General features: G+C 36.8%; 1 protein-coding gene, 1 long non-coding RNA gene and 1 pseudogene across 3 annotated transcripts; all 3 read right to left on the minus strand.

Annotated features, from left to right (window-relative positions):
* Positions 1 to 8,605: 8,605 nt before the first annotated feature.
* Positions 8,606 to 9,342, minus strand: LOC145797224 (uncharacterized). 2 transcript variants are annotated; one of them, XR_014338481.1, is made up of 2 exons: positions 9,089 to 9,342; positions 8,606 to 8,957 (listed from the first exon to the last, which is right to left on the minus strand). It is a non-coding gene; the product is annotated as an uncharacterized LOC145797224 (long non-coding RNA). The 2 variants fall into 2 exon arrangements; XR_014338479.1 differs by having other exon boundaries at positions 8,606 to 9,003.
* A 680-nt stretch (positions 9,343 to 10,022) lies between these two features.
* LOC114302906 (GTP-binding nuclear protein Ran-B1-like) lies at positions 10,023 to 16,460 on the minus strand. Its single transcript, XM_082883844.1, has 7 exons — positions 16,035 to 16,460; positions 15,717 to 15,786; positions 15,027 to 15,080; positions 14,708 to 14,825; positions 14,158 to 14,277; positions 13,740 to 14,044; positions 10,023 to 13,353 (listed from the first exon to the last, which is right to left on the minus strand). Exons 1-5 carry the CDS (start codon positions 16,149 to 16,151, stop codon positions 14,202 to 14,204), a joined length of 435 nt encoding a protein of 144 aa, XP_082739970.1. The 5' UTR covers positions 16,152 to 16,460; the 3' UTR covers positions 10,023 to 13,353; positions 13,740 to 14,044; positions 14,158 to 14,201.
* LOC145819864 (zinc finger CCCH domain-containing protein 32 pseudogene) lies at positions 12,577 to 13,957 on the minus strand (annotated as a pseudogene).
* Positions 16,461 to 24,405: the final 7,945 nt, after the last annotated feature.

The raw sequence follows: 24,405 nt of genomic DNA on the forward strand, positions 1-24,405 counted from the left end.
TATGCCATATTAGTAGCCGACCCTATTAATTGCATTCTTTGCATGTGTTGCATTAGGCAACTTGTATAGTTAGGAATCATGCATATTTTTCTAACTCATATCTTCTTAGCTTTGAGTACTAGGTGAGTTTTTATGCTTTAACATACTCACATGAATTGTGAATGTTGCCATGATTAGCATGCTTGCCATGAGGCTAAATGCTTACTTGCTTAATTGCATGAATGCCTGTGGATGAAGGTTTGTTGTTTGAATTGGAACGATTCAATGAATATATGTTTTAAGCTCATTTGTTTGAGTGGCAAATCCATTTTAAGCCCACTATGTTTGGTGGCAAATTCGCAAACTTTTAAGCCCACTTGAGGTGGCAAATTCAAACCATTTTCACAAACAAACATAAGTTGAATTGTTCCAAATTGAGCAAACTAGTCTATACTTGCTTGTGAGCATCACATAGTAATGCTAGTTTAATAACTGGAAAAAGAGCACATAATGTTTATAAAAAAATCATATCATGATTAGTAGAGGCCGATATTTGATCAGGCGAGCGGGGGTGCTCAATTCATGACATTTCCCTCTCGTACCTAAGTTCCTGAGCCGAGACAACTTTGGTAATGACGGACACGTGGCCTTTGGCACGAGTCATGGGTTTCCTAAATTCCTCCAAAATAAAATATTTAGGTGGCGACTTTGTATCTGGCAAAGCAGCCTAATTTTGGCATTTTTTATTCAAAATCAGTTTTCCAAAACGATTTGCCGAATTTGGACTCTTTGGTGTTTATCAGTTTCACATTGCACTTGTGAGATTAGATTCAAAACCACGGGAGTCCGAACTGTAGGGCTTCTTTTTGAGCTTCTAAAAGGGGGGGCACGAAAAAGCCGAGCTACAACATTGCTTCTTCAAATCAGCGCTCTCTTTTTCCATTTCTAGCCAGTAATAGCCTTGCCTCTGTATGTGTCGATACAAGCTGATATCTCTATTTCCACATGCCTTTGCATGGATCTTCTTAAGTCTATAACTTGCCTCTTACCTACCGACACATTTTTCCAGTAAGTTGTTCAGCCCTCGAAAATAAAACTCTCCTTTGAAGAGTAGGAAAGGTGCTAGTTCTGCTGGGTTTTTTCCTCCTTTGCATGTTCTCAACTACTGCATTATGTCTTCTTTCCACCTTTCAGCATTTCACTCCGTATATCCCTCTGATTGCAGGTGTTGTTCTTTTCTCGATAACAATGGTTATTCTATCCTTAGGAATATCCACATTTACCCCCAATGTAGCCAGGGCATCGGCAAAATGGTTCTCATTCGAGGGTTGTGTTGAATTTGAACGCCATCAAATTGAGTCAGCAACTTTTAGACTATGCTTTGGTACGGTGCTAAGAACGGCTCTTTCAGAGCAAGGTCACCGAATGCTTGTTTGATGACTAATTTGGATTTTTTCCCCAAATCTTCAGTTTTTAGAGGCCTTGCCTCTACACGACAGTTAGCCCTAATATTAGCGCCTCATACTCAACCTTGTTATTTGAACATTCAAAATAAAGTTTGTAGGACAAGTGTATCTCCTTCCCACCCCGGTTGGTTAGCGTGATTCCCGCACCACCTTTGCCAACCCCAAATGCTCCGTCAAACTTTAAGTCCTAGTAAGCTTCAGTTTTTGTTGCTGAGGCATAAACCTCGCCAGGTAAAACTACCTCAACGGGTTCATGTTCGCCAGATGGGAACTATGCTAGTAGGTTTGCAAGTGCCTGGCTCTTGATGGCTTTTAAGGTGATGCACACAATGTCATATTTTGCTAATGTGAATAGCCATCTTGTCATTCTCCCTGTCACTGCTACCTTGCTCAGCAAGTACTAGACGGGGTCACTCCTAGTCACAACCTGGATCGAGTGTGCCAAAAAATAGTGTTATAGCCTTTGTGCTGTGAAAATCGAAGCCAATCAATGTCTTTCAATTGGAGTGTAGCTTAATTCTACGTCGTTTATTATTCTATTGATGTAGTAGATTGTCTTTTCAGTGCCATCAATATCCTGGACAAGTAGGGCGCTGATGGACCTGGGTTTGGAGATAGGATACAATAGAAGAGGCTTCCCAGGTTATGGAGCGATCATGGTATGTGGAGAAGCATGTGCTTTCTTTATTGCCTCAAAAGCTTGATTGTGTTCTGGTAACCACTTGAACTTATGATTTCCTTTTAGAAACACTTTGAAGGGAGAAGTGATTTTGGCGAGAGTCGGGATGAACCACCTTAAATAAGACACTTTGCCTAGGAATTTCTTCAGGGCCTTTTAGAAGTAAAGCAAGGCCATTTCCATGATTGACCTTATTTCCAAGGGGTGTCCTAAAAGCTGTCTTCTTAGCATCTTCTTTGGCCATCTTGATTTGATTGTGACTGTTGAACACATCCATAAAAGAAAACATTTGGTCTCCTGCCGTAGAGTCAACAAGGGTTTTTACATGAGGCAAAAGAAAACTCATCCTTTGGGCATGCTCTATTCAGGCTGTAAAAATCGACGCAGATTCTTATCTGGCCATTCTTTTTCTTTACAGACACGATGTTCGCTAGCCATGTCTAGTACTATATGGCTCAATGAACTTGGCTTTTTGCAATTTCTCTATTTCTTTGACTTTTGCTTCAAGATTAGGGTGATACTTCCTAGCATGCAACTTTATTAGCTTAGAGTTAGGCAATGTGCCGAGGTGATGGGTGACAAGGGATGGGTCAAATCCTGGCATCTCATCATACGTCCAAGCGAAGACATCACTATAACATTTTAAGAGATCTATCAGTCCCGTTTTAGTCGTAAGAACCATCATGCCACTGATGAACACAAGTCTACTCTATTCTAGCGAGTCACTGAGGTTGACCTCACTAAGTATTTCATGTTGTTAGGCCCACCTTGCATGTATTAGGCACCTTAACCATCCTTTCATCTGCAGCGTCCTCACACTTACTAGCCTCGGGGCCATCCTCCATCAAAAATAATAGACTGTCTTGCTGCTCTCGCTGTCTTTAACGATTTTAGCCGAAGGGCTAGACGACTTGCTGCTCTTTTTGTGTTTGCTACCTGTGGGTTCCGCCTCCTCGTCTTGAATGCCCTTCCACCTCGAAAACTTTATCCCAACAACTTTACCAGTCTTAGGGGCTTCTTTAGTCGATAATTCAATGGAAAATACTGCATCAAAGTTATGTGCCTCATCTACTCCAAACATCTTTTCTAAGGCATTTATAGTCACAGTTTTCTTATCGAGCCTTGTTTTCACACATTGATGGTAACTTAATAGAACAGCCTCACATCAATGCATCCAAGCCTTGCCCAATATCATATGGTAGTTTGTCTCCGCCTCAGTTACATGGAACTTTGTTGCGATGCGGATTTGTCCTACTGCCAAATCTACCACGACGTGCCCTTTAGTAACTTTCTTCTTCCCACCAAAACCTATAACAGTGATAGGTTGACAGACCATCTGAGGTTCTAGAATTCCTGCCTTAATGACGGTGTCGGTGGTCATAATGTTTGTAATGACCCATAAATTTTTTTTTTTTTAATAATCAGTGCATAATTTAATTGAGCAAATTTTCGGATTTGACTGCTCTGTAAATTATGTGCGAAAATAGTTCGGTTTTGTATTTTTTAAAAATAGTTCCTAATCTCAGAAAATTATGATATTTTTATATATTGTTCCCATATGAGTCTATCATGTTGGATAAAAATTTCAGAATTTAATGATGATTATTTATTTTATGAAAATTCGTAGACTGATTGGTATTCAGTTTAATTTATAGCAGTTATTAAATTTTGAATGTTTAGACCACGACTTGAGATTAAGTTTGTTGTGGGCCTATTTTGGTATATAATTGGGCCATATTTGGCTTATGGGTGAAAATTTAATTCAAGACTCATGACTTAGATTCAATTTAATTTGAATTTATTTATCACTCATATTTAATTGCTTGGTCTATTTTAATTATGTGATTGATAGTGACCACATGGGGAGTTGTTATTATTTATTATATAAGATTATAATGTATATTTGAAAGTTAAATTTATGGTGTGTACCATACGGTGGAAAATTATATATTTTTGTAGTGAACAAAAATGGGTCTATATTTCGTAGTGAGCAAAAAAATATATTTTGTGAAGTATAAAAATATTATATTTTTGTGATGAGAAAAATTATATCATTTTATAATTTATGTTATCAAATTTTAAGATATTTTACAATATATTTTATATTGAATTTTGTGATGTTACACCCGTGGGGAAGTGAATCCACGTGGGGTTGTCCCCCACGCCCCTCCCTTTTTCCTTTTCCCATCAGACTTCTCTCTTTCTTCTTCATTTTGCTTTTCCCTCATTTTGGTGAGCAGAGGGCCTGCTTCACTGCTTCGCCTCTCTCCCTCCATGGATATTCAAGCTTTGAGCTTAGAGTAAGAGTCTTTAAAGCGGAATTTTGCAAAAATTTTGTAAATGAAAGTTGAAGATCTCGTCGTACTCTTCGTAATGGTAATCTCGGATTCTTGATTCGGCAAGGTTTTCCTTTTGGATTTGCTTCTCTTCATTATTTGAGGTAGGAACTTTCTCCATATTATTACTTTAAAGCTGTGTTAGGGATATTTTGAGAAAATATATCATCATAGGAGATATTGCATATATATATTTCTCAGATTTTGGTTTGGTTAATTTTTGGAAGCAAAATTATGTTGAAATGTTAAGGATGTTGGTATTTTGAGATTGATTTGAAAAAATCATCGTGTGTTGATAATTTTGTTTAAAAACAAATAAGATTAACAGTTGTATGGGTTGTATCTACATCATTTCATGATTTGATAATTTATTTTGAAAAAAAAAATAATAATAATGTTGAAATAGCATCTCATATTTGATTTTGGAATTTATTTTTTTGAGAAAAATAAATTGATGTTGATGAATATCGTGTAAGTTGTTAAGTTGGAATTATAGAGTTATTTTGGGATTAAAAATCCTAAAAGTGTTGTATTCATGATATTCTATTAATAGTGATATATTGATGATTAAATTTTGTTCATTTTTGTGAAAGTGAAAAATATGAAATGCGGACTTTTGAACTCCCAACTTTGAAAAGATTACTCTTGGGCAAGTTTTGATGTAAATATTATGTTGGTTAGTTAATTTGGAAAAAAAGTTGTGAAATTGTTATTAGTAGAGAATTTGGAAAAAAAAATAAAAATTAACTTTTAAATAGCTTGGCATGAAATATGATTATGGTTAAAAGACGAGACATGTTAAGTTAGATTTGATATAATTTATTTTGAAAAATTGTTAATATAATAAACTTACTAATTTAGTGGATTAAATTAGTTTGGTTAAAATTTTATATCATTTATAATTAAAAGTGTGTTATTGAGATTATGCCATAACTTTTAATATAGTAGGATGTAAATGGTAAAATTCAATAAGTATGAGATTTGGTGAAAATCATATTGGTTATTTTGGTTGAGGTGGAACAAAGTTGATTGAAAGTTTTGTGTGAGTCAAAATAATTGAGAAATTAATTATAAGTTTTACTAGTTAGAGTATGCTAATATGTTATTTTTGTACCTTAAACTCATAAATGAGATACTTGATTTATAAATTGAGGGTTTGGTTAAATTGGGAGTTGATTACCTATAATCTTGCTATTAAATGTATTTTCTGTATATAAAATTGTTTATGTGGGTATTTAAAAGAGAGAAAGTCCCAATTTGTAAAAGATCCTAAATGTTAATGTTTTGGGAGTTGTTGGATCATTTGGAAAAGATTATGTTTGGTTTTAAAATTGTTGAGTTTGATGGAAAACTATGTAAGTTTTGAAAGTTTGGCTTTAAAAAGGGGAATATGGATTGTTTCCGAGTGTTGGGAATTATGGGAGATTCCAAGTTATAGTTGTATGTTGGATTGTATATACATGTTATTTTTTAATTAACGCATTAAAGATAACTGTTTTGGCTATCGGTGGAGGATATTATTGATTGTTGTATAAATTACATGAGGATTAGGTGAATTGAAACTAATCTCTTATCGGTTGTCATTAAATATGATTGTGTTTTAATACATTGTATATGTATGATGTTTGGGAGGAGAAAGGAGATGTACTCCATATTTGAAAGAAGAAAGGGGATGGACTCCAATAAATTAAGTTGGCATGTATGTCCAGGGTAAAAGTCCTGAAAACCGCGAGTATATATGGGTGCCAATTCCCGCAGACGGCATTTCCGTAAAATGACAAATGTGTTTGTATGATAGCTATGTTGGTTAGAGACCCACTGAGTTGTATCCTCAATTTGGTTGATTGAATGAAATGGACATGATTAATGAATTGAGATAAAATAAATTGTGATATAAATTGAGCATGGCATCGCATTCATTTTAAAAAGAATATCTTGATGATATTGAAGTATGTTAATTTATTTAACAATTGTAGTTAATTAATTAAATTTGGATTTAAGGAATTAGGTAATAAAGTCATAAGGTTATGGCATGGTATGACTTTATATATATATATATATATATATATATATATATATATATATGTTTGGTATCACTATATGGCTGGACTCACATGTGTTTTAATTTTATAATATGAGATTATTTGGTGAGCTAGTAGTTTGCTCACCCCTTACTTGTACATGTGTACAGGGAATGTTTTTGGACTTGAGAATCAAACAAAAGGTTTTACCTTGACATGGTTATAAAGTGCTGATAAGCCGTAGTGCTTTTTAGTTGTTTCTTTGGCTGAGTTCTATGCTTTGTAAAGGGCAACGCCCTCTTATTTATTGTAAGCCTCAGGACATTTCTTTTATTTGTATGTAAATGACACTGTTGTATAACGAGAGGGAACATGTGTATTTATTTATTCATTATTTCATCAAATGATGAATTATCATTTGCAAATGGACTTAATTAATAAATATTGGTAATGTTATCCGAGTAATAAAATACGGGGCGTCTCAACTTCACTGATGCACCTCCATCAAGGAAGGTGCACTTAAACTCTACATCGTTCACGTAAGTTATGATGAACAAAAGGTGATTATGTGGGTATGGATATGCATAGTTGGCCTCTGAGAATGTGATGGAGCTATGGTCTTCTTGAACCCGTCAAGGTGTGCACTTTGGCCACAATGCTCTCAGTGTGGTATACTTCAGAGATATTGATGAGAGCTTTAGTTGCTTACAACCTCGAAACTTGGCTCAATCCCAGTGGTCGAACAAGTTATGGAATTTAATAGAGTTTTGTAAGGAGTGGGCATGAGTATCCTCCGTGGCCATTACCGCTAGAAGTTCTGCCTCAGGAAGTTGCCCCGTCGCTATCTCATCCAGCTCGTCATAATAAGACGCTATGTGCACTTGATCGCACATAGGCCCAAGGTATCCAACCATGCTTACATTATTCTCTTTTTTTGCTTATGATCAGGATAGGGGTCCTATCTCACGTACGATTGCCTGCATCCTTAAATTTCAACTTGTTCACCGCGACTTTCCTTTTAAAGATATTTTTCAAAGTCCAACAGTCTCTCATCTGGTGTTTGATGGCCCGATGGTTAACACAGTAGTCTGGGCTCTCCATCGCCTTTTTGCTTGGTAGGGTATCAACTAGCGATATAACAAGTTCTCCATCAGCCACCCATTCCTTGACCAAAGCTTTAACATTCTCAATACTGCATGGGTAAAAAATTTTGTCTTCATAACTCTTTGTTTTTTGGGACATAGACGTCTCTCCTCGCGAGTGGCTCCCTCCTAGTGAGGTTACCGTCGTAACTTTGCTATTGCGAGAGTACCGATGATCTTCACAAGGCTTGGGTAGTGAGCCAGTGCCACTAAGCTTTCTAGCCGCCTCAATTAGAGCTAAGAAGGTAGGTAGTCCATGGTTTACTAGAAACAAATTATAGTAGCGTAAGGCTCCTTCCACATAGATACTGACTAAGTGGACCTTGTCCCCTAGCTCATGGCAATCGATTGCCTTATCCTGGAATCTTTTGACATAATTCAAGATGTCTTCACCCTCTTTCTCAGTATCTCAGCAAAGTGCGAGTGTGGTAACCTTCTCTTGGACTAGCTCGTGGCAATCGATTGCCTTGTCCTGGAATCGTTTGACATAATCCAATATGTCTTCACCCTCTTTCTCAGTATCTCAGCAAAGTGCGAGTGTGGTAACCTTCTCTTGGACTTGGAAGAACTTGGTGTGGAACTTGTTCATCATCTTTCCTCACTACAACCAAAAAAAGTTTTTACAACACCAAATGCACGTCGTGAAAACGATTCTACAACGCGCAAGGTAAAGCGGTGTTATGACCAGTCATGGAAAGTCATTCACTTCAACATGTCGTAGTACGCCATTAAAAACCTTCTAACAACGGATCTTGTACGTCGCATTTGATTTTTTTACAACTACTTTTGCACACCGTTAATTCAGGGGACAAACCACAACGTTCATTGCTAGTCGTTAAATATTTAATAAAACGACCTATGTTGCTTGCGTAGATGACCCAAGTTTTACAACATTTTTTGCATGTCATAGAATATGTATATATATATATATTTTTAATTCAATAGTTTCTATTTTACCTGTTCTCTACAATCTAAGAAAACATTACAAACAAACTTCACAAATATACACAAATATCCAAAAAAACATTATTTCAAAAAAAAAAAAAAAAACTATCCATACGTTCTAAATATCCAAAAACTATCTATACGTTCCAAATCATCTAAAACTTATGTTTCTAAACATTAAAAACTATTCAAGTTCAAAATCATCCCAAAAAAAAACTATCATTAAGTTCTAAACCATACAAAATTTACACAAATATCTTCTTGTGAGTGCACCATCATAGGGTGATTTAATTGCATCAACACTTGGCTGTGCCCTCCATATCTTTGTATTAGGAAATTCCTAGCAGCTTGGATTGTGTGTGCACCATCATGGTAGTGAACTTCTCTCTCTGATTTTACAAGTAAAACAAGACTCAAGAATTGTAGCCAAGATTGCTATCATACCAATACAACTAAATTAGTGAAAAACATGGAAAATCATAAGGGCCTATAAATTAACAGAGCTAATTCAAGGGATTACCTTCTGCTGGGTCTGTAATCTAGCCATCTGCTCCATTAAGCATACAAGAGCAACATAGTCACACAAAAAGGACAGCTCCAAACAACCAAGTACTTGAACAGAACATCTCAACAACCCAACAACCCAGAGTTGGTTAGAATTCTCCAACAAACCTTATAACCCAAATTTCTATATATTTGAATTACCCAAATCCTAGACTTGATATGAGCAATAGAAACAACCAAACACAAATTCAAACCACAGTTCTGCACAGACTAAAAAAACCCATATCAAGGACTAAATTCTTAATCATTTTAAACAATAAGCATATCTGGAAATATATGTATATACATATATATCCCACGCTAAATACTGTAAAAGTTTTGTATCAAACAAATGTTTAGACTTGAACAAAGGGCTAAACATGTTATTTGGGAACCAACGGGAATGTCATTTGTTCATTAGAATTGTCCAAAAATTTTAAATGAGTGGAACTGTTCTATGGAGTGTAGGGGAGGTCATTGGAATTTGGTGCAGCTGTACAAGAAAGTAATAGACACCTTTTTGGTAGCCTTGAAAGTGGCTTGTGCATGTAGGCAACTTCAATGGTAGTCTATAATTAACTTTGAAATTAATTAAAAACTGATTTGTGAAGCATAATATGGCCACAAACAAAAGGTTAGTTTCATTAAGCACTAAATATAAATTAATTTCTGTGCGCTATTTTGTTTGCTAATTTCAATAGATATCATTGTTGAACATATAGTCAGATACAAATGCATGAACCTTTCCAATTGTACCCAAACAAAAAAAGTGAAATGATCTCCCATAACTAGTTTACATCCTTTTGCAAGTTTTCTATTTTTCATTAAGGAAGTGCAAGGATCATGCATTGAGTGACCCTCAGTCCATTGGAATTTAAACAGTGACAATATATGCACAAATTTCACAATTATGAACAAAAATACTTTCACATTCACAAAGAGCTGAGATTCTTTATATATATATATATATATATGACACAAAACAGGAATTCCATTAAAACAGCCAAACACGTTTCAACTTTTAGCCAAATCTCTAGTGTTTTAGTTTCTAGCGAAGTGAGAGATGTCAACAAACAGAAGTGCATATGTCAGACTAAACTTCACGCTCACACCATTAACAGGCCCAGTAGATGAGATAGGAAGCCACTTCGTGTCTCAACAACAACACCTAAAAGAATGAAAAGACTAGCATGGTTCACAAATTCATGTAGAAAATATATTTCAGTCATTCAGAACAATAATAGGTATTAGGTCCACAAAATACTTTAAGATATAAAAATCACGCAACATGATAAACACTATAAAATTTAGCATAGGGCTAATAGTTAAAAAAAAAGAAAGAAATGTTCAAATAATCAAATGAAATATAGTAATAGTTTAATATATTTATACAACAATGTTTCGTATGAATTTCTACATGCAGACAACTAGACAAGCAGTACACAAGCCAAAAAAGCAACTATTTCGACCAACTACACAAACACTTTTGATAGTTGAGCTCAATCTGTGCCCATACCATTCACTAAATCATTGCTTATTACCTTTTCTAATAGTCCACATGCATATTTCTACTGACTTTCCTGTAGTCTTAATGGTAACCACCAACTTGAATTAAAACACAACTTAATACTCATTTTATCCCTTTATACCACATCATGCTTCTCACCTCACCAGTGCACTGGTAATGCTTGGCACAAGCTGATATAGCCCATTCCAAGTCCCTGAAAACTTTTCAGTATATTGGATCTAGCGTGATTTATGTTGCTAAAAATGCAGTATAGGCAGTTTTCCAAACGTAGAAGAAACTATTGTTGTGTTTGGTTGAGGGATTTGAGGAGGGATTTGGAAAGGGAAATGGAAAAGGTAGGTGAAATATGAATAAAGCATGCCTAAATTTCACATAGTTTCACACACCTTTTCCCTTTTCCTTTCCAAATCCCTCCCCAAATCCTCCAACCAAACACACCATAAGTGATATAATGAATTACTATCAACCCATCAATCTTTCCGGTCTATGCAACCTGAATTTCTAATCATCACAAGTTGCCCAGTTTCTTTAGAAATAAATAAAGAAAAAGTTCTTTGTATGTAAATATTGAAACATCTATGATCTAACTTTTTTAGTTGCATTAAAATAATGTGTAGAATATAACTACAAATCAATTCAATCTCCAAATTTGTGTCAATGTTTCCATACCCGTTCATATTATTTACAAATTTTAACATAAGGCTTGCCCCATTGGGTCACGTGGCCAAGCCTACCACACACCATGACCCCAACCCTCTTCTAGTTTGTTCAAATTTGATAGCATTTTTGTCCACTTAACTCCAAAAGCCTTTGTCTCAATTATTTGGGTTGCACAAACATTTAGGTCATGTTTGATTCACAAGATTAATAGTGAAGTATTAATAATCCTATTAAATTAGTGTGGTATTCACTATCCAATTGGATTAATATCCATTGGATTAATAATCCCACCCCTACCCCATTACTAATAATCCTACAAATTTGTTGGATTAATTATCTATTGGATTAATAATCCTAAACCAAAATGTTAAAACAAACATAGGATAATTGGGCCCACGGATTAATAATCCCAATCCTATGCTCTAATCCACTCAATCAAACATGCCCTTAGATTATAACCAACATAATACCTAAATTAAAAATTTAGAAACTAGTTTTTTGGATTAGTGATAACTTGAGAGTTACTATTCCCCAGCCTATCAAAAAAAAAAAAATTATAAAAAACTATATATATATGAAAGAAAAGGAAGAAGTAATGTGAGTTAAGTAAAGGATGGTAAGAGGAATATCGAAAAACTTGCTAGTATGAGAGAAAAGGAAAGGTAAAACTTGAACTATGCAAAATGCATTAAGGGCAATAATTGGATAGCATTATTAAAGGACGATAAGAATAAAGAATAATGGAGGTGTTACTTTAAGATATATGTAATGGAAATCATGTTAGGAGCTTAAGTTTCGAATTAAGAAAATAATTGTAGCAATTATATGTCTATAGATTTCTTTCCCAAAAATTAGGATAGTAGATGGAAAGGAAGCCTAATAGTATTTGTATTGAGTTTTGGAAGTATTTAGGTGATGAAGGAGCAATTTGGTCAACTAATTAACTTGTTTAATAAGATTTTGCAGAAAAAGAAGCATGATGAATAAAGCAATATTTTTTTTAAAGATCCTAATAATACTATTTAGATCCCAAAATTCACCCACAATGATGAAGAAGCATGATGAATAAAGCAATATTATTTTTAAAGAACCTAATAATACTAAATTATTGAGTGTGGCAAATGCTTAAGACCCACAATTTAGATCCCAAAATTCACCCACAATGATGTGACAAGAGAGTTGAGTCTTATATAGTTGAGTGTGACCAATCAAAAGTTGACAGCTAACATGCCATCTTATATGAATCCCACATCATTTAGATTCTAAAATACATGAACTCACCAATACAACATCTACAGCAGGAATAAAATTTGATAATTAGAATTCTCATCAGTAAGTCATGTTATACTACACTATAGCGGTTTATTTCATTGATTTGATTTTTTTCACAATCAAAATTCTTATATGTGGATAAGCATCAGTGTATTTATTTAGGCATATGCAACTACAAATGTAACCAATTGTACTGTTCCAAATAACTAGTCAATATAAAACTCCAGTATAGAGTTGCTAGACATGGTTAGAAAATAAAAATATAAACCACCAACACAACAACCAAATCTCTGCATAAAGCCACTTATGTTCAATACTCAATCACCGTGTCACAAAATCCTCAGGAAATAAAATGAAAGGTGAGCCAACTTTGTCGTTTGCAATGGGAAATAAAAAATAGAAAGAAAAAACAGTAAATTAACTCTTAAATTCAGAGAAAAAATAATTAAGGGATTAGAGAAGTATACCGGACACATAGGGAGACCCATGGGACTGAGGAGACAATTTGTCTTTGATACCACCCAATCTGGTGGATAATGAAACCTACAAGATGATCCAAATTTACAATCTCCTGTTTTCAAGTAGTATTGGCAATCAGGTTGCCCAGGTCTCTCTGGAAACCCTCTTTCCTGAGTACTGCTTGAAGGTCCAGCAGGAGAGGGGAAGGTAGGATATGGTCTCGCAAATGCAGATGCTGAAGAAGGTAATTGTGTAACACCATACGGGGAACCTGCTCCAACAGAGTAAGGAACACTAGGAGACAAGACTGGGCTTACAGGTCCCTACATAAAATAAAATAACACATAATAGGTAACAAGCATAGACATGGAAATTTTTAAAAACTGTAGGACACGACACATGGGGGGACACATACACATATGCCATATATAAGGATAAATAGTTATTATATGTTAGATATATGAATATTTAAAATAATATTTTTTGAAGTATAAAGGAATAAATAGGTACACATTTACATTGTTTGTGTTTTATCACGAGATTCCAAGTTATTTTATTCAAACTTATTTGCGTTTATTTGTATCTAACCATTGAGAAGTGTCCGACGAGTGTCGTGTCGTATCGGTGTCTAACACAGTGTCAGACAACACTCTAATTTCTTAGAAGTGTCCGTACTTCTTAGTATAATAGAAATAACTTTGTAATATACCGCGTAAGGACTCCAACCCGAAATGGGAACAACACCAGGAGAAAGAAGCATAGGACCATTAGCACTTGGTAAGCACTTGGCACATATGAGCCAGGCAATGGTGGAGGCCTTCCAGTCCTATAGCTGGGAGACACTGCCCCATGTGGATCAAATGAAGGAACTGATGATGAAGACTGCACCGTTGGATAAAATTGATGTGCAGGCTCTGGCATTGACATCCCACCTGGTTGAGGATGATTGAATTTACAAATAACACCAAATTTGCATTGCCCCGTTTTCAAATAGTAGGAGCATTCTCTCTCACCCTGTCACAACAGAGACAAATAAGGCAACTTTAGTATCCCTCCCAAGAGTCCATACCATGCTCGAGTTCCAAATAATGGAAAGAGGGAACTTATGAAGGAAGAACAATTATTACTGGTCTTAATGGGTATCCATAGATATTGACTCGCGTATTACTCATCAATCCACCACCATTTCTAGGATGGTGGAACTTGCAGGATGCACCGAATTTACAGATCCCAGTCCTTGAATAATACTGCAAATTGAGCAATGCCAATGTAATCAATACATTACAAACAAGAAAAGACAATGAAATAATTTGAACAATCAACCCAAATAAGCAAAATCATGTTATAAATCAATCCCACTCCCCCTCTTCCGTACAGCCGGTTCAAACCCATAATTACTCCTACCAAATAGCAGCATAATTGCAGAGTATAATTGTCCCAACAAAATCACATGTCAGCATTCAAATATTTTATTATGATGTTGAAAACAACCGCATGAAAGCTATAACAGTCAACATATCTTACTATCAAGCAATTGGTTCCAACAACATCATGTTGAATGCTCCTGATTAAATGAATTTTGAAAAAGATGTGTGCACATATCCATAAGCAACAGTTGCGTGAAACATAAAGCTGTCTAGATTTGGAAATAGTAACTACTGACGTGCAAGCACTTACTAGTAACCATCTCTAAGACCACCGAATTTCTCTTGCCCAGTAGTATCCCAGCAATAAAATTGGATTTTCCCACAGTTTGTGAAGAAGTCCAAAGGGTGAACTTCGACAGCAATAGGTGCTGTTTAAAACAAAAACAATAATTACCAAATAAACATGCATGCATGGTACTGAAAATAATCTGAACTCAGTTAACGGGGAAATTGTCATGTCACTTAGAATTATAATTCTTCTCCTCCACATACAAAAACACAATCAAGTAGAAGCAATTAAATTAAACAATCAAACCCAAGAAAGATCAGGTTTTTACAAATACACTTACGTTCATACTTCTCAAATTCACCAGTGAGATGCCTCTTCACAATAGTTGTTTTCCCTGCATCATTCAAACATATTCAGCAACAAGAACCAAAATTCATCAAGCAACCTACTGTTCAACTTCGTGCACGTGAAATAGTTCAAATTAAACCTTTCTTTGAAAAACTAAGGATGTGTTTGGCTTCAATATTGAAAATTGTTTTCTATACTGTTCTTCTTAACAGGAAAAGAAATAAGCAACACAAACAGAACTTAGTTGGCAAACTGTTTTCAGGATTTATCTTTTCTTTTCTTTTCTTTTCTGAAACACCCATTTTTGGGAAACAATTGTTAATTGCTTTCCAAATTCTCAAAAAATGGATTCATAAAAACTAAAAAAACATAGGAAAACAAGGGTATGCTTGAAATTCTCATTCTCTTATTTTTTGAAAACATGAATAACAAAAATGGCAAATGAAAACAAAAATAGTGAAAACGAAACCAAACAATCCCTAAACATACTTTTGGATTCATTTCAACTCTGAGGGGAAAAAATGAGCTAAAGAATCACAACATGCTCATCTTTCCTTAGTGCCAAACAATTCTTATATCCTCAAGCTTGATAGACATTTAAAGAAACAATTTTTTCGATATTACAGAACCAAAAAAAAAAAAAATTAAAAAATTTTAAAAAGTAAAAATAAAAAATTAATACCAGTTCCAACATCACCAACAATGACGAGCTTGAAGCTTGGGTAATCAACAATCTGTTGGTTCGGCAAAGCCTACAAGCACGAAAAACTACAAAATCAGCGGCTCAAATATAAACCCAGAACTCCATTCTTAATAAAAATGCTCAAATGATTTTAAACTTTTTTTTTGAAGTGTAATTTTTTACATGAAAATGAACAAATCGTGATGCATTGAGAGCAAGAATTGTAAGTTGAAAAACCCTAGAGTCTAACTAAACTCAAATCAAACAATGACGAAATCAAAGACATCAGACAGTAGAATAGAATAGAAAGAGCTTTACCACTGGATTTGAATATTCTGATACAGGAGCTTGGTGTGTTGGAGAGAGAGAAGAGGCATTTGGCAGCGGCCAGAGAAATTTGAAGGGAAGAATCAATAACCAAGTGGAAATAAACATAGCTCAAGAATCAAACTGAGATTTTTTCTAGATCGAAGAGAAGAGCATAACGAAACCCTTCCCCTTCGAACCATCGATCATTGCCATCGCCGTGGTCAAACTAGTCTCACCGCCGAAGAGAGAGCACCGTTCCAGGTCGAAGTCTCACTGCCGCCGAACCAATCTCCCCTTCGAACCCTCTCTATTCTCCCTCTCTTCTCCGATTATGCCCCAGTCTCGTTTTGGCCATGCACGGGCACTTGAAAGAATGTGTGGGCTCACTTTACATGAGGCTCAATCCTTGGCTCATGACGGGGAGTTGGATATACCCAGCTTAATTCATCGGTTTTCCAATATTGGAGACATGGGTGACCTCCTCCGGCGAGGTTATCGTTAACGTGCTCCCTGCTTATGCTTACTTGCGCACTTCCTTCTTGCCCCTTGTTATGGTAGAGCTAGCATTAGGTTGGTTGAAGTGGCTCAATGTCTCAAGGAGGGTAAGAGTTGTATAGGTTTGGTGTTGGACGAGACTTTGGTGGGTTTGGATGCTTTCCATAGGCGAGAAACTACTCGGTTTGCAGGGAGTCCACTGCTTTTTCAGGTAATATTTCCCACCCTTCCTTATTTATGATTTCGCACATTCCTCGGCACTCACTTTCTATTTTTCTCTTAAAGCCGTTTTCTTCACTTTTCTCTTAACGGACATCTCTCTATTCTTTAATCTCTCTTGTTTTTCATCCATTCCCAGGTGTGGCTAATAGATAAGCTTAAAGTGGTGGACCTTTGCCCTAAGTATTCAGCCCTAGCCTATTTCTTCGTCCATAACTAGTGGACTTTCCCACAGAAGGACTGTGGTGTGATTAGATGTGCAACAGATCTGTGGCTAACATTACCTGGCATTGCCCCTGGCTTAATTTGAATGAGATGAGCTATAGCATGTCCCGACAGCTGGGTATAAAGTTGATTGGCCTCACACGTTGCGTGTTCCATTTCCCTTTCTGGTTCAGAAGCCAGTTTGGAAATGATCAGAACCGTCCAGAAGAGGGGGTAAAATACCCGGCTTCATTCCTAATTCGTGCTTCAAACTTGACTCAGTACCTTGGAGGGCGACAGAGCTTGGCCACTGCTGTTGGCTTCAGTTACACCCTTTCTGGCGAGTACTTGGCTTGGCTCGAGGACAAGGAACAGGTTAGGCTAACTTTGGTAGTAGAGACTTCCACGAGTGCGAACAAGAGACATAGGACCACCTGACTTATCTGTGTCCCTAGGTTTATCGCTTTGAATTTTCTTTTCAAGTTTTTATGATGTAAAAGCAACTTTGATTTAATCAGAGAGTTAAAGAATGTACTTGTGTTGAAATCAATAGAATTAAGGTTATGAGCATTGAAAATTTTCCTTTTTGGTCCCAAAAATGGTATAAGTTGTAAAAGATAGAATTTTTAGGAAAATCAATTCATTAAAACTTTTGAAAACAATTTTCGGAAACGGTCACTACTTGACACACACAGAATCAATCCTCAAGATGTACAACTCCAAATCAGGAGATCATAACTGCTCATAACTGCACTCGTCATCACTGCTCTATTTTGCAACCGGCCCTTCTGCCAAATGGAGGTAACACTACCACGTTCACAGGTGATGGAAAAAGATAGACCGATCAAATAAATGGACAGGACAGTTGAGTTGGAGATGGTTATGACCGAACTTTAGGATGAAGTTGCCTACATATCCCAAAGATGGGAATCAGGCCTTATGTAGTTCAATTCGGGTTCACTCGAGTGTTAACTGTCTTCTTTTGTGCTCTAACTTTTGCCAAAGCCGCCCTTTTGGGTTTTTGAATTTGCGAGCTTGATTTTTCTTTGTTTCTAATTTTTCATGCTCTAACTTTTGCCTTGGTAGCCCTTTTGAGCTTTCGGCCTAGGTCGCCCTTTCGGGTTTTCGGTCTAGCGAACCTCTCAATGATAGTATTTCTTCAACTTGTCCATATTGACCGGTTGTGAGAACTCCAGACCATCTAGGTCCATAAGGATAATCGCCCCTCTTGACTAGATAGATTTGATGATGTAAGGACCAGTCTAATTGGGTTTGAACTTGCCCCTAGGGTCATGAATGGGGGCTTGGTTGTCCTTAAGCACCATATCCCCTTCTTTGAGATTTCTGGACTTGACTTTCTTATTGAAGGCCCTAGCAATTCTTCGCTGATACCCTTGGATGTGATATAACGCCTTTAACTTCCTCTCGTCAAACAATATCAATTCTTCGAACCTGGTCTGTTGCCAATTTGCCTCTGTTATCTAACACTCGGCCATAACTCGTAGCGATGGTACTTCAATCTCAATTGGTAGAACAATTTCCATCCCATACACTAGAGAATAGGGGGTTACCCCCGTGGATGTTCGGATTGACGTTCTATACCCCCAGAGTGCAAAAGGTAGTTTATCTAGCTAGTCTTTGTAGATTTCTACCATCGTCCGCAGGATATTCTTGGCATTCTTATTGGCTACTTCAATAGTTCCGTTAGTCCGTGGTCTGTATGTTGATGACTTATGAAAAGCCACATTTTATTTCTCCAACAAATCTACCACTTCTTTCTTGAAGTGTAAGCCATTGTCTGAGATAATCTCGTTTGATACCCTATACCTACAGATGATGTTGTTCTCGATGAACTTGGCCACATGTGATGCTTTCAACACAGAGTAAGACTGAGCTTCCACCCACTTAGTAAAATAATCGATCGCTACTAGGATGAACTCATGCCCATTTGAACCCTTTGGCGAGACTTCCCCGATGACATCAATTCTCCAGACGGAGAAAGGCCACGATGAAGTCATGTTATAAAGCTTTGACGGTGGAATATTCATGCGATTAGCATGGATTTGACATTTATGGCATTGCCGCACAAAACTAATACAATCCTCCTCCATAGTTGACCAATAATAGCCTTGCCTGAGAATCTTCTTGGCTAGCATCATACCATTCATGTGTGCTCCACATTCCCCTTTATGAATGGCCTCCATGAGACGCTTCGACTCTTCTTCTTTAACAAAGAGTTTGTGCATTCCCAGATGGCCTCTCTTGTACAGCTTGGTCCCGCAGATGATGAATTGGATGGCTAGACGCCGTATTCCCCGTTTATCCTTGTCATTTGCCCCTGGTGGATACATATCTTTTTCCAGAAAGTTCCAAATGTCGTAATACAAGGGTTCTTGTCTTGAACTTCGTCTATTGCGGTTATTGAAAGTGTCGCATAAGCGGGTGCATACTTCTGTTCGATGATAATTGGACGCATCTTGACTCCAAGTGAGATGTCTACCATAGAAGATAGAGTTGCCAATGCATCAGCGAACTGGTTGTTCTCTCTCAGCAGATGTGTAAACGTCAGCCTTTCAAACCTCAGAATTAGGCCCCGTTTGGGGACTTACCTTTTTAGCCAAAAAGCCAAAAAGTTACCTCTTTAGCCAAAAAGTCAACAACTCATACCAAAAAGTCAAAGATTCTCTTTTCTCTCTACTTTTTGCACATCTTTTCGTAATTAGCCAAAAAATCATCCCAAACATATAAGTTGTTTTTACCTACTTTTTTAGCCAAATAGCCAAAAAGTTACTAAATTAGCCTGTTCCCAAACGAGGCCTTAGAATATCTAGGGTCTGATGATAAACCTTCATGTTCTCTTCCTTGATCTTCCAATCCCCGTTGGCTTGAGAAACAATCAGGTTTGAGTCTCTGATGACGTCCAACCTTATTGCCCCTAGTTCTAGGGCAACTTCTAGTCCTGCAATGCATGCCTCATATTCTGCTTCGTTGTTAGACACTTTGAGCCAGAGTTTGAAAGCTAAGGGTATGTGGGAATCATTGGGTGCTATGAGCAACACACCTATCCCATATCCATATTGATTAGATGCTTCGTCAAAGTACATTATCCATGTTTCCTCCTCTATCTGTAGAATGTCTTCATCTGGAAATAGATACTCTACCTCTTCATCTCCTTCCACTGGGTGGTCCGCTAAAAATTCTGCCACTACTCTCCCTTTGAAGGATTTGTGCGTGACGTACTTGAGGTCAAATTCGGAGAGAAAAAACAACCAACGAGCTAGTTTACCCGTAAGCGTCGGTTTCTCAAAGAGATATTTGATGGGGTCTAATCTCGAAACAAAGATTATAGAGTGAGCTAACAGGTGGTGTCTCAGCTTCCTTGTCGCCCATACTAAAGCTAGGCAATCTTTTTCCAGAGAAGTGTAGTATGTCTCATAGTCTAGCATCTTCTTGATCAAATAGTAGATGGCCTTTTCCACCTTAGCTTCTGATTCTTGAGCTAGCATGCATCCCATGGTCGAATTTGTCACCGACAAGTACAAGATCAGTGGCTTCACCGGTTCTAGTGGTGACAATGCAGGTGGATTCTGCAAATATTGCTTGACCTGCTCGAAGGCAAACTGACATCGATCATCCCATTGGAACTTCTTCCTTTCTTCAGGAGATCAAATAGTGGTTCACAAGCTAAGGTTAATTTCGAGATAAACCGTCTTATGAATTGCACTTTACCTAGAAAGCCACAGACCTCCTTTTCAGTCCTCAGTGGTGGCATTTTTAAGATGGCATTGATTTTGGATGGATCTACTTCAATTCCCCTCTGTGTGATCAAAAATCCCAGCATTTTTCCAGCAGTCACCCCAAAGGTGCATTTTTGTAGGTTCAACCTCAGTCTGTACTCCTTGATCCATTCAAACAATTTCTCCGGTGCGGTGTAGTGGCCTTCGCGCTCTTTAGACCTGACAATCACGGCGTCTACATACACCTCAACTTCTTTATGGATCATGTCGTGCAAGATCATAGTCACAACCCTCTGAACCCTCTGATAGGTAGCCCTAGTGTTTTTCAATCCAAAAGGCATGACTCGGTAGCAGTAAGTATCCCATAGTGTAGTGAAAACAGTCTTCTCTCTGTCCTCCAGTGCCATCAGAATCTGATTATGCCCGGAAAACCCATTCATAAACAAAAGCAAGGCATGGCCAACAGTGAAATCTACCAACTCGTCGATGTGCGATAGTGGAAAGTCGTCTTTCAGACTAGCTCTGTTCAGATCCTAAAATTCGACACAAACCCTGATTATGTCGTCCTTCTTCGGAACTGGAACGATATTAGCCAGCCAAGTCGAGTACTTAGACACCATCAAGAAACCCGCATCAATCTATTTGGTGACCTCTTTTTTAATCTTCAACGTCCAATCTGGACGGACTCTATAGAGCTTCTGTTTCACTGGTCGGGCCTCAAGGTCAAGAGGAATCCGGTGTTGTACAATCTCAGGATCAATTCTAAGCATGTCTTCATAGGACCACGTAAAAACATCTTTGAAATCTTTTAATACAACGATTAAACGCTCGTGTTCCTGTGAAGACAACGTGAACCCGATCTGGACCAAGCGGGGATCCTCTTCGATACCCACATCAATTGCAATGATTTCATCTATGAAGGGCTTAACACGCCTCTCCTTCTCGTGATCAACCAGAATTTTCAAAGCCCGAGGAATTTCTTCCTCTTCGTTTAATTCAAAATTTTGAAAATCAAGATCTGTGCAACAAACTAAAGGCACAGAGAAGTAAGTGAAATCTACTGCATTCCCATTCAAAAAGTCTCGGTTACAATTGACTCGAAAGAAAAACTAAAAGAAGACCTAGACAGGACCGTGGTATTCGAGTTACCAACCCCAGAAGTACCAGACTCAGACTCCTCCTCCTCAGAAGAACTCGAATCTGATCCCAACTGAACAGACTCGATGGAATTAGATTCGGACTCATTATTCGGTTCAGAATAGCCAATAGTGCCCCTCTCAAATTGCCAGACTAGGGGTGGAGCCTCAGCTGCGTCCATGATGAGACCAATGAAATCCGCTGCTAGTTTATCCCTGATCATAGAGATAGTAATACTCTCCCCCAAGTTGACGGGCTCAACGCCAGCATTGGAACTTGCTAGTAGGTCAGCCAGTGCCATCCCTCATAACTCCTCCTCATCGACGTCTAGGCTTGCATTCCTGTCTTGCTCTGTACTACACTCAGGTCAATTTGTTCATCCTCATCTTCTGGAAACTGGTGTCCAAAAAAGATCTCAAATCCCAGGCACCTTGTCTTTGTTTCCTGGTCGACCCATGGCTCTAGAAATCCACAAAAAGGGAAATCTTCCCCTTGGCGGACAAATCGTCCGTTCAGGGTTCCCCGAATTGGCTTGTGGACCAGTTCATAATGCCCTCCAGCCCTCTTTGCTTTAAGTCTCCCTCTCAACTCATCTCCCTTTCTCTTCCAGTCTTCGGCAGTAGGCTTGTACCCCAACCCGAAAGCATAGGGGTTGTGACTTAACTGTTTGGCAATGGTATCTCCTTGCCTGCCACTCTTGCCCAGTCCCAATTCAGGAATGTGCCCTTGTTTGTTTATCATGTAGATGGATTGGGTGCTCACATAGTTCCCGTCGTCCTCCGCCATGATAGATTGAACCAGCCAGGCCTCTGCCAAGGAGAAGCCGAAGAGGAACATGTCCTCTTCAGAATCCCAATTTGCACGGATTCAATGTTGCCAATTACACATAGATCACAAGCACACCAATCACTATCCCATTAACATCAAAACACAGCAGAAATTCCCATTTACGTCTCTTCCATTCCGATTGCTTTGGAGGGAAACCAAAATTACCCACAGAAAAGATTTGGGGGCATAGATGTAAATTCAACATCAATAAAACCCACAATTATCCTTGCTTTACGTGTTAAACCGTGGGCCAATTCGTCTTTAACATTGGGATGAGACTTATTGATTCATAAGATTAAAGTTAGGACTAAATGGATCAAAAGATTGAAATTTGGGATTTAATGGTGCATTCCCAAAAAAATAAATACATTGTATAAATTCAAATTTAATATGATGTAGACTACTTTCAAATTATATTCGATTTGCACATTTCATTTTCTAACAATCTTTTTTGAATAAATTTTTTGGATTATTTATATGGAGATCCCCTAAATTATTAAAAAATGTTACTTTGACCTTCTAAACTATAAAAACGTACAAATAAACTCCTAAACAATTGAGAAGTATAACTTTAACTCCTTAAACTACAAAAGCATATAAATAGACCTCCTAAACGTTAAAAACATACTAATTGGTCCCTATAATAGAATGGGTCAAATTAAAACACGTTAATAGTTTAGATGATCCATTTGTAAGCTTTTATAGTTTAAAGAGCAAAGCGATACTTTTTAATAGTTTAAAAAGTCTATTTGTACACTTTTATAATTCAAAAGATAAAAGTAATATTTTTTTAATAATTTAAGAATTCTTCATATAAATAACTTAATTTTCTTTTCTCTTGAGATCAAAATACTCTTTCCAGAATAAGATAACATTGGAAGAGATTGAGTCAGATCCTCTTACCCCAATCCCTTGTCCCAAACCATTCTCACTAGATTCAAAATACGCATTGCGTATCACTGCAATTCTCCAAGTTTTACATTTATCAATTTCGTTCCTAAAAATTGGAGCTCAACAAAGAAACTGAAAAAATCACAAATTGATTAAATTTAGACTGAACCACATAATTTGATTTGATTTGATTTTTTCAATGCATAGTTCAGTCTTTATTATTAAAATAGATGAATTCATGATTTAGTTAATGATTTTATAGTTATGGAACCAATTTGAAATCAAACCAAACCAAATATATGTGTGTATATATATATAATTTGCTACATATAGTAAATGCTCAAATATCTTATTAATATCAAATATATATACAAACTTGCAATCGTAGTGTATGATGGTAGAACTAATTCTAAATAATTAACTAAACAATTCTTTCATTGTAAACAATATTTTTTATTAAATTGTGAACAATGACGAAATTCCTAAATATCGTGATTTCAAATTGAATTGTGAGTTCAAATTGAATTGGAGAGTGTTTTACTAGACTTTCATGATTTAGTTTGATTCCAAATTTTATAAAATTATAAGTAATGATTTAATCTTTGATTTACTCCTAAACCGAATCAATTCAAACTATGCTCATTCTTGTAGACCATATGTATATATTTTATGCTATAAATATTTTTCTTATTCAATTCTTGAAGTGTGTATTTCAACCACTTTCTGACCACGTGTTTTATTTATTTATTTATTTATTTTAAAGATAGGTAACCACCTAGTGGCCGTGTTAAGAAGGAAAATGGTTAATAGTATGCATCAAGTAACTAACCCAAAACACTAATTTGAACAATGAAGGGAACACTTCCAAA

This window comes from Camellia sinensis, chromosome 1 (genome assembly GCF_055761805.1).
Source record: "Camellia sinensis isolate YWXY chromosome 1, ASM5576180v1, whole genome shotgun sequence".
In the NCBI taxonomy this organism is placed as follows: domain Eukaryota; kingdom Viridiplantae; phylum Streptophyta; class Magnoliopsida; order Ericales; family Theaceae; genus Camellia; species Camellia sinensis.

What these genes read in the sequence shown, in the direction of transcription:
- LOC114302906 (XM_082883844.1), bottom strand. Translation starts at nt 16,151, where the DNA reads ATGTTTATTTCCACTTGGTTATTGATTCTTCCCTTCAAATTTCTCTGG. An exon ending in CAGAATATTCAAATCCAGTG is followed by an intron (nt 15,787 to 16,034) that starts GTAAAGCTCTTT and finishes TCGTGCTTGTAG; the next exon opens with GCTTTGCCGAACCAACAGAT. An exon ending in GGTCTTAGAGATGGTTACTA is followed by an intron (nt 14,278 to 14,707) that starts GTAAGTGCTTGC and finishes CTCAATTTGCAG; the next exon opens with TATTATTCAAGGACTGGGAT.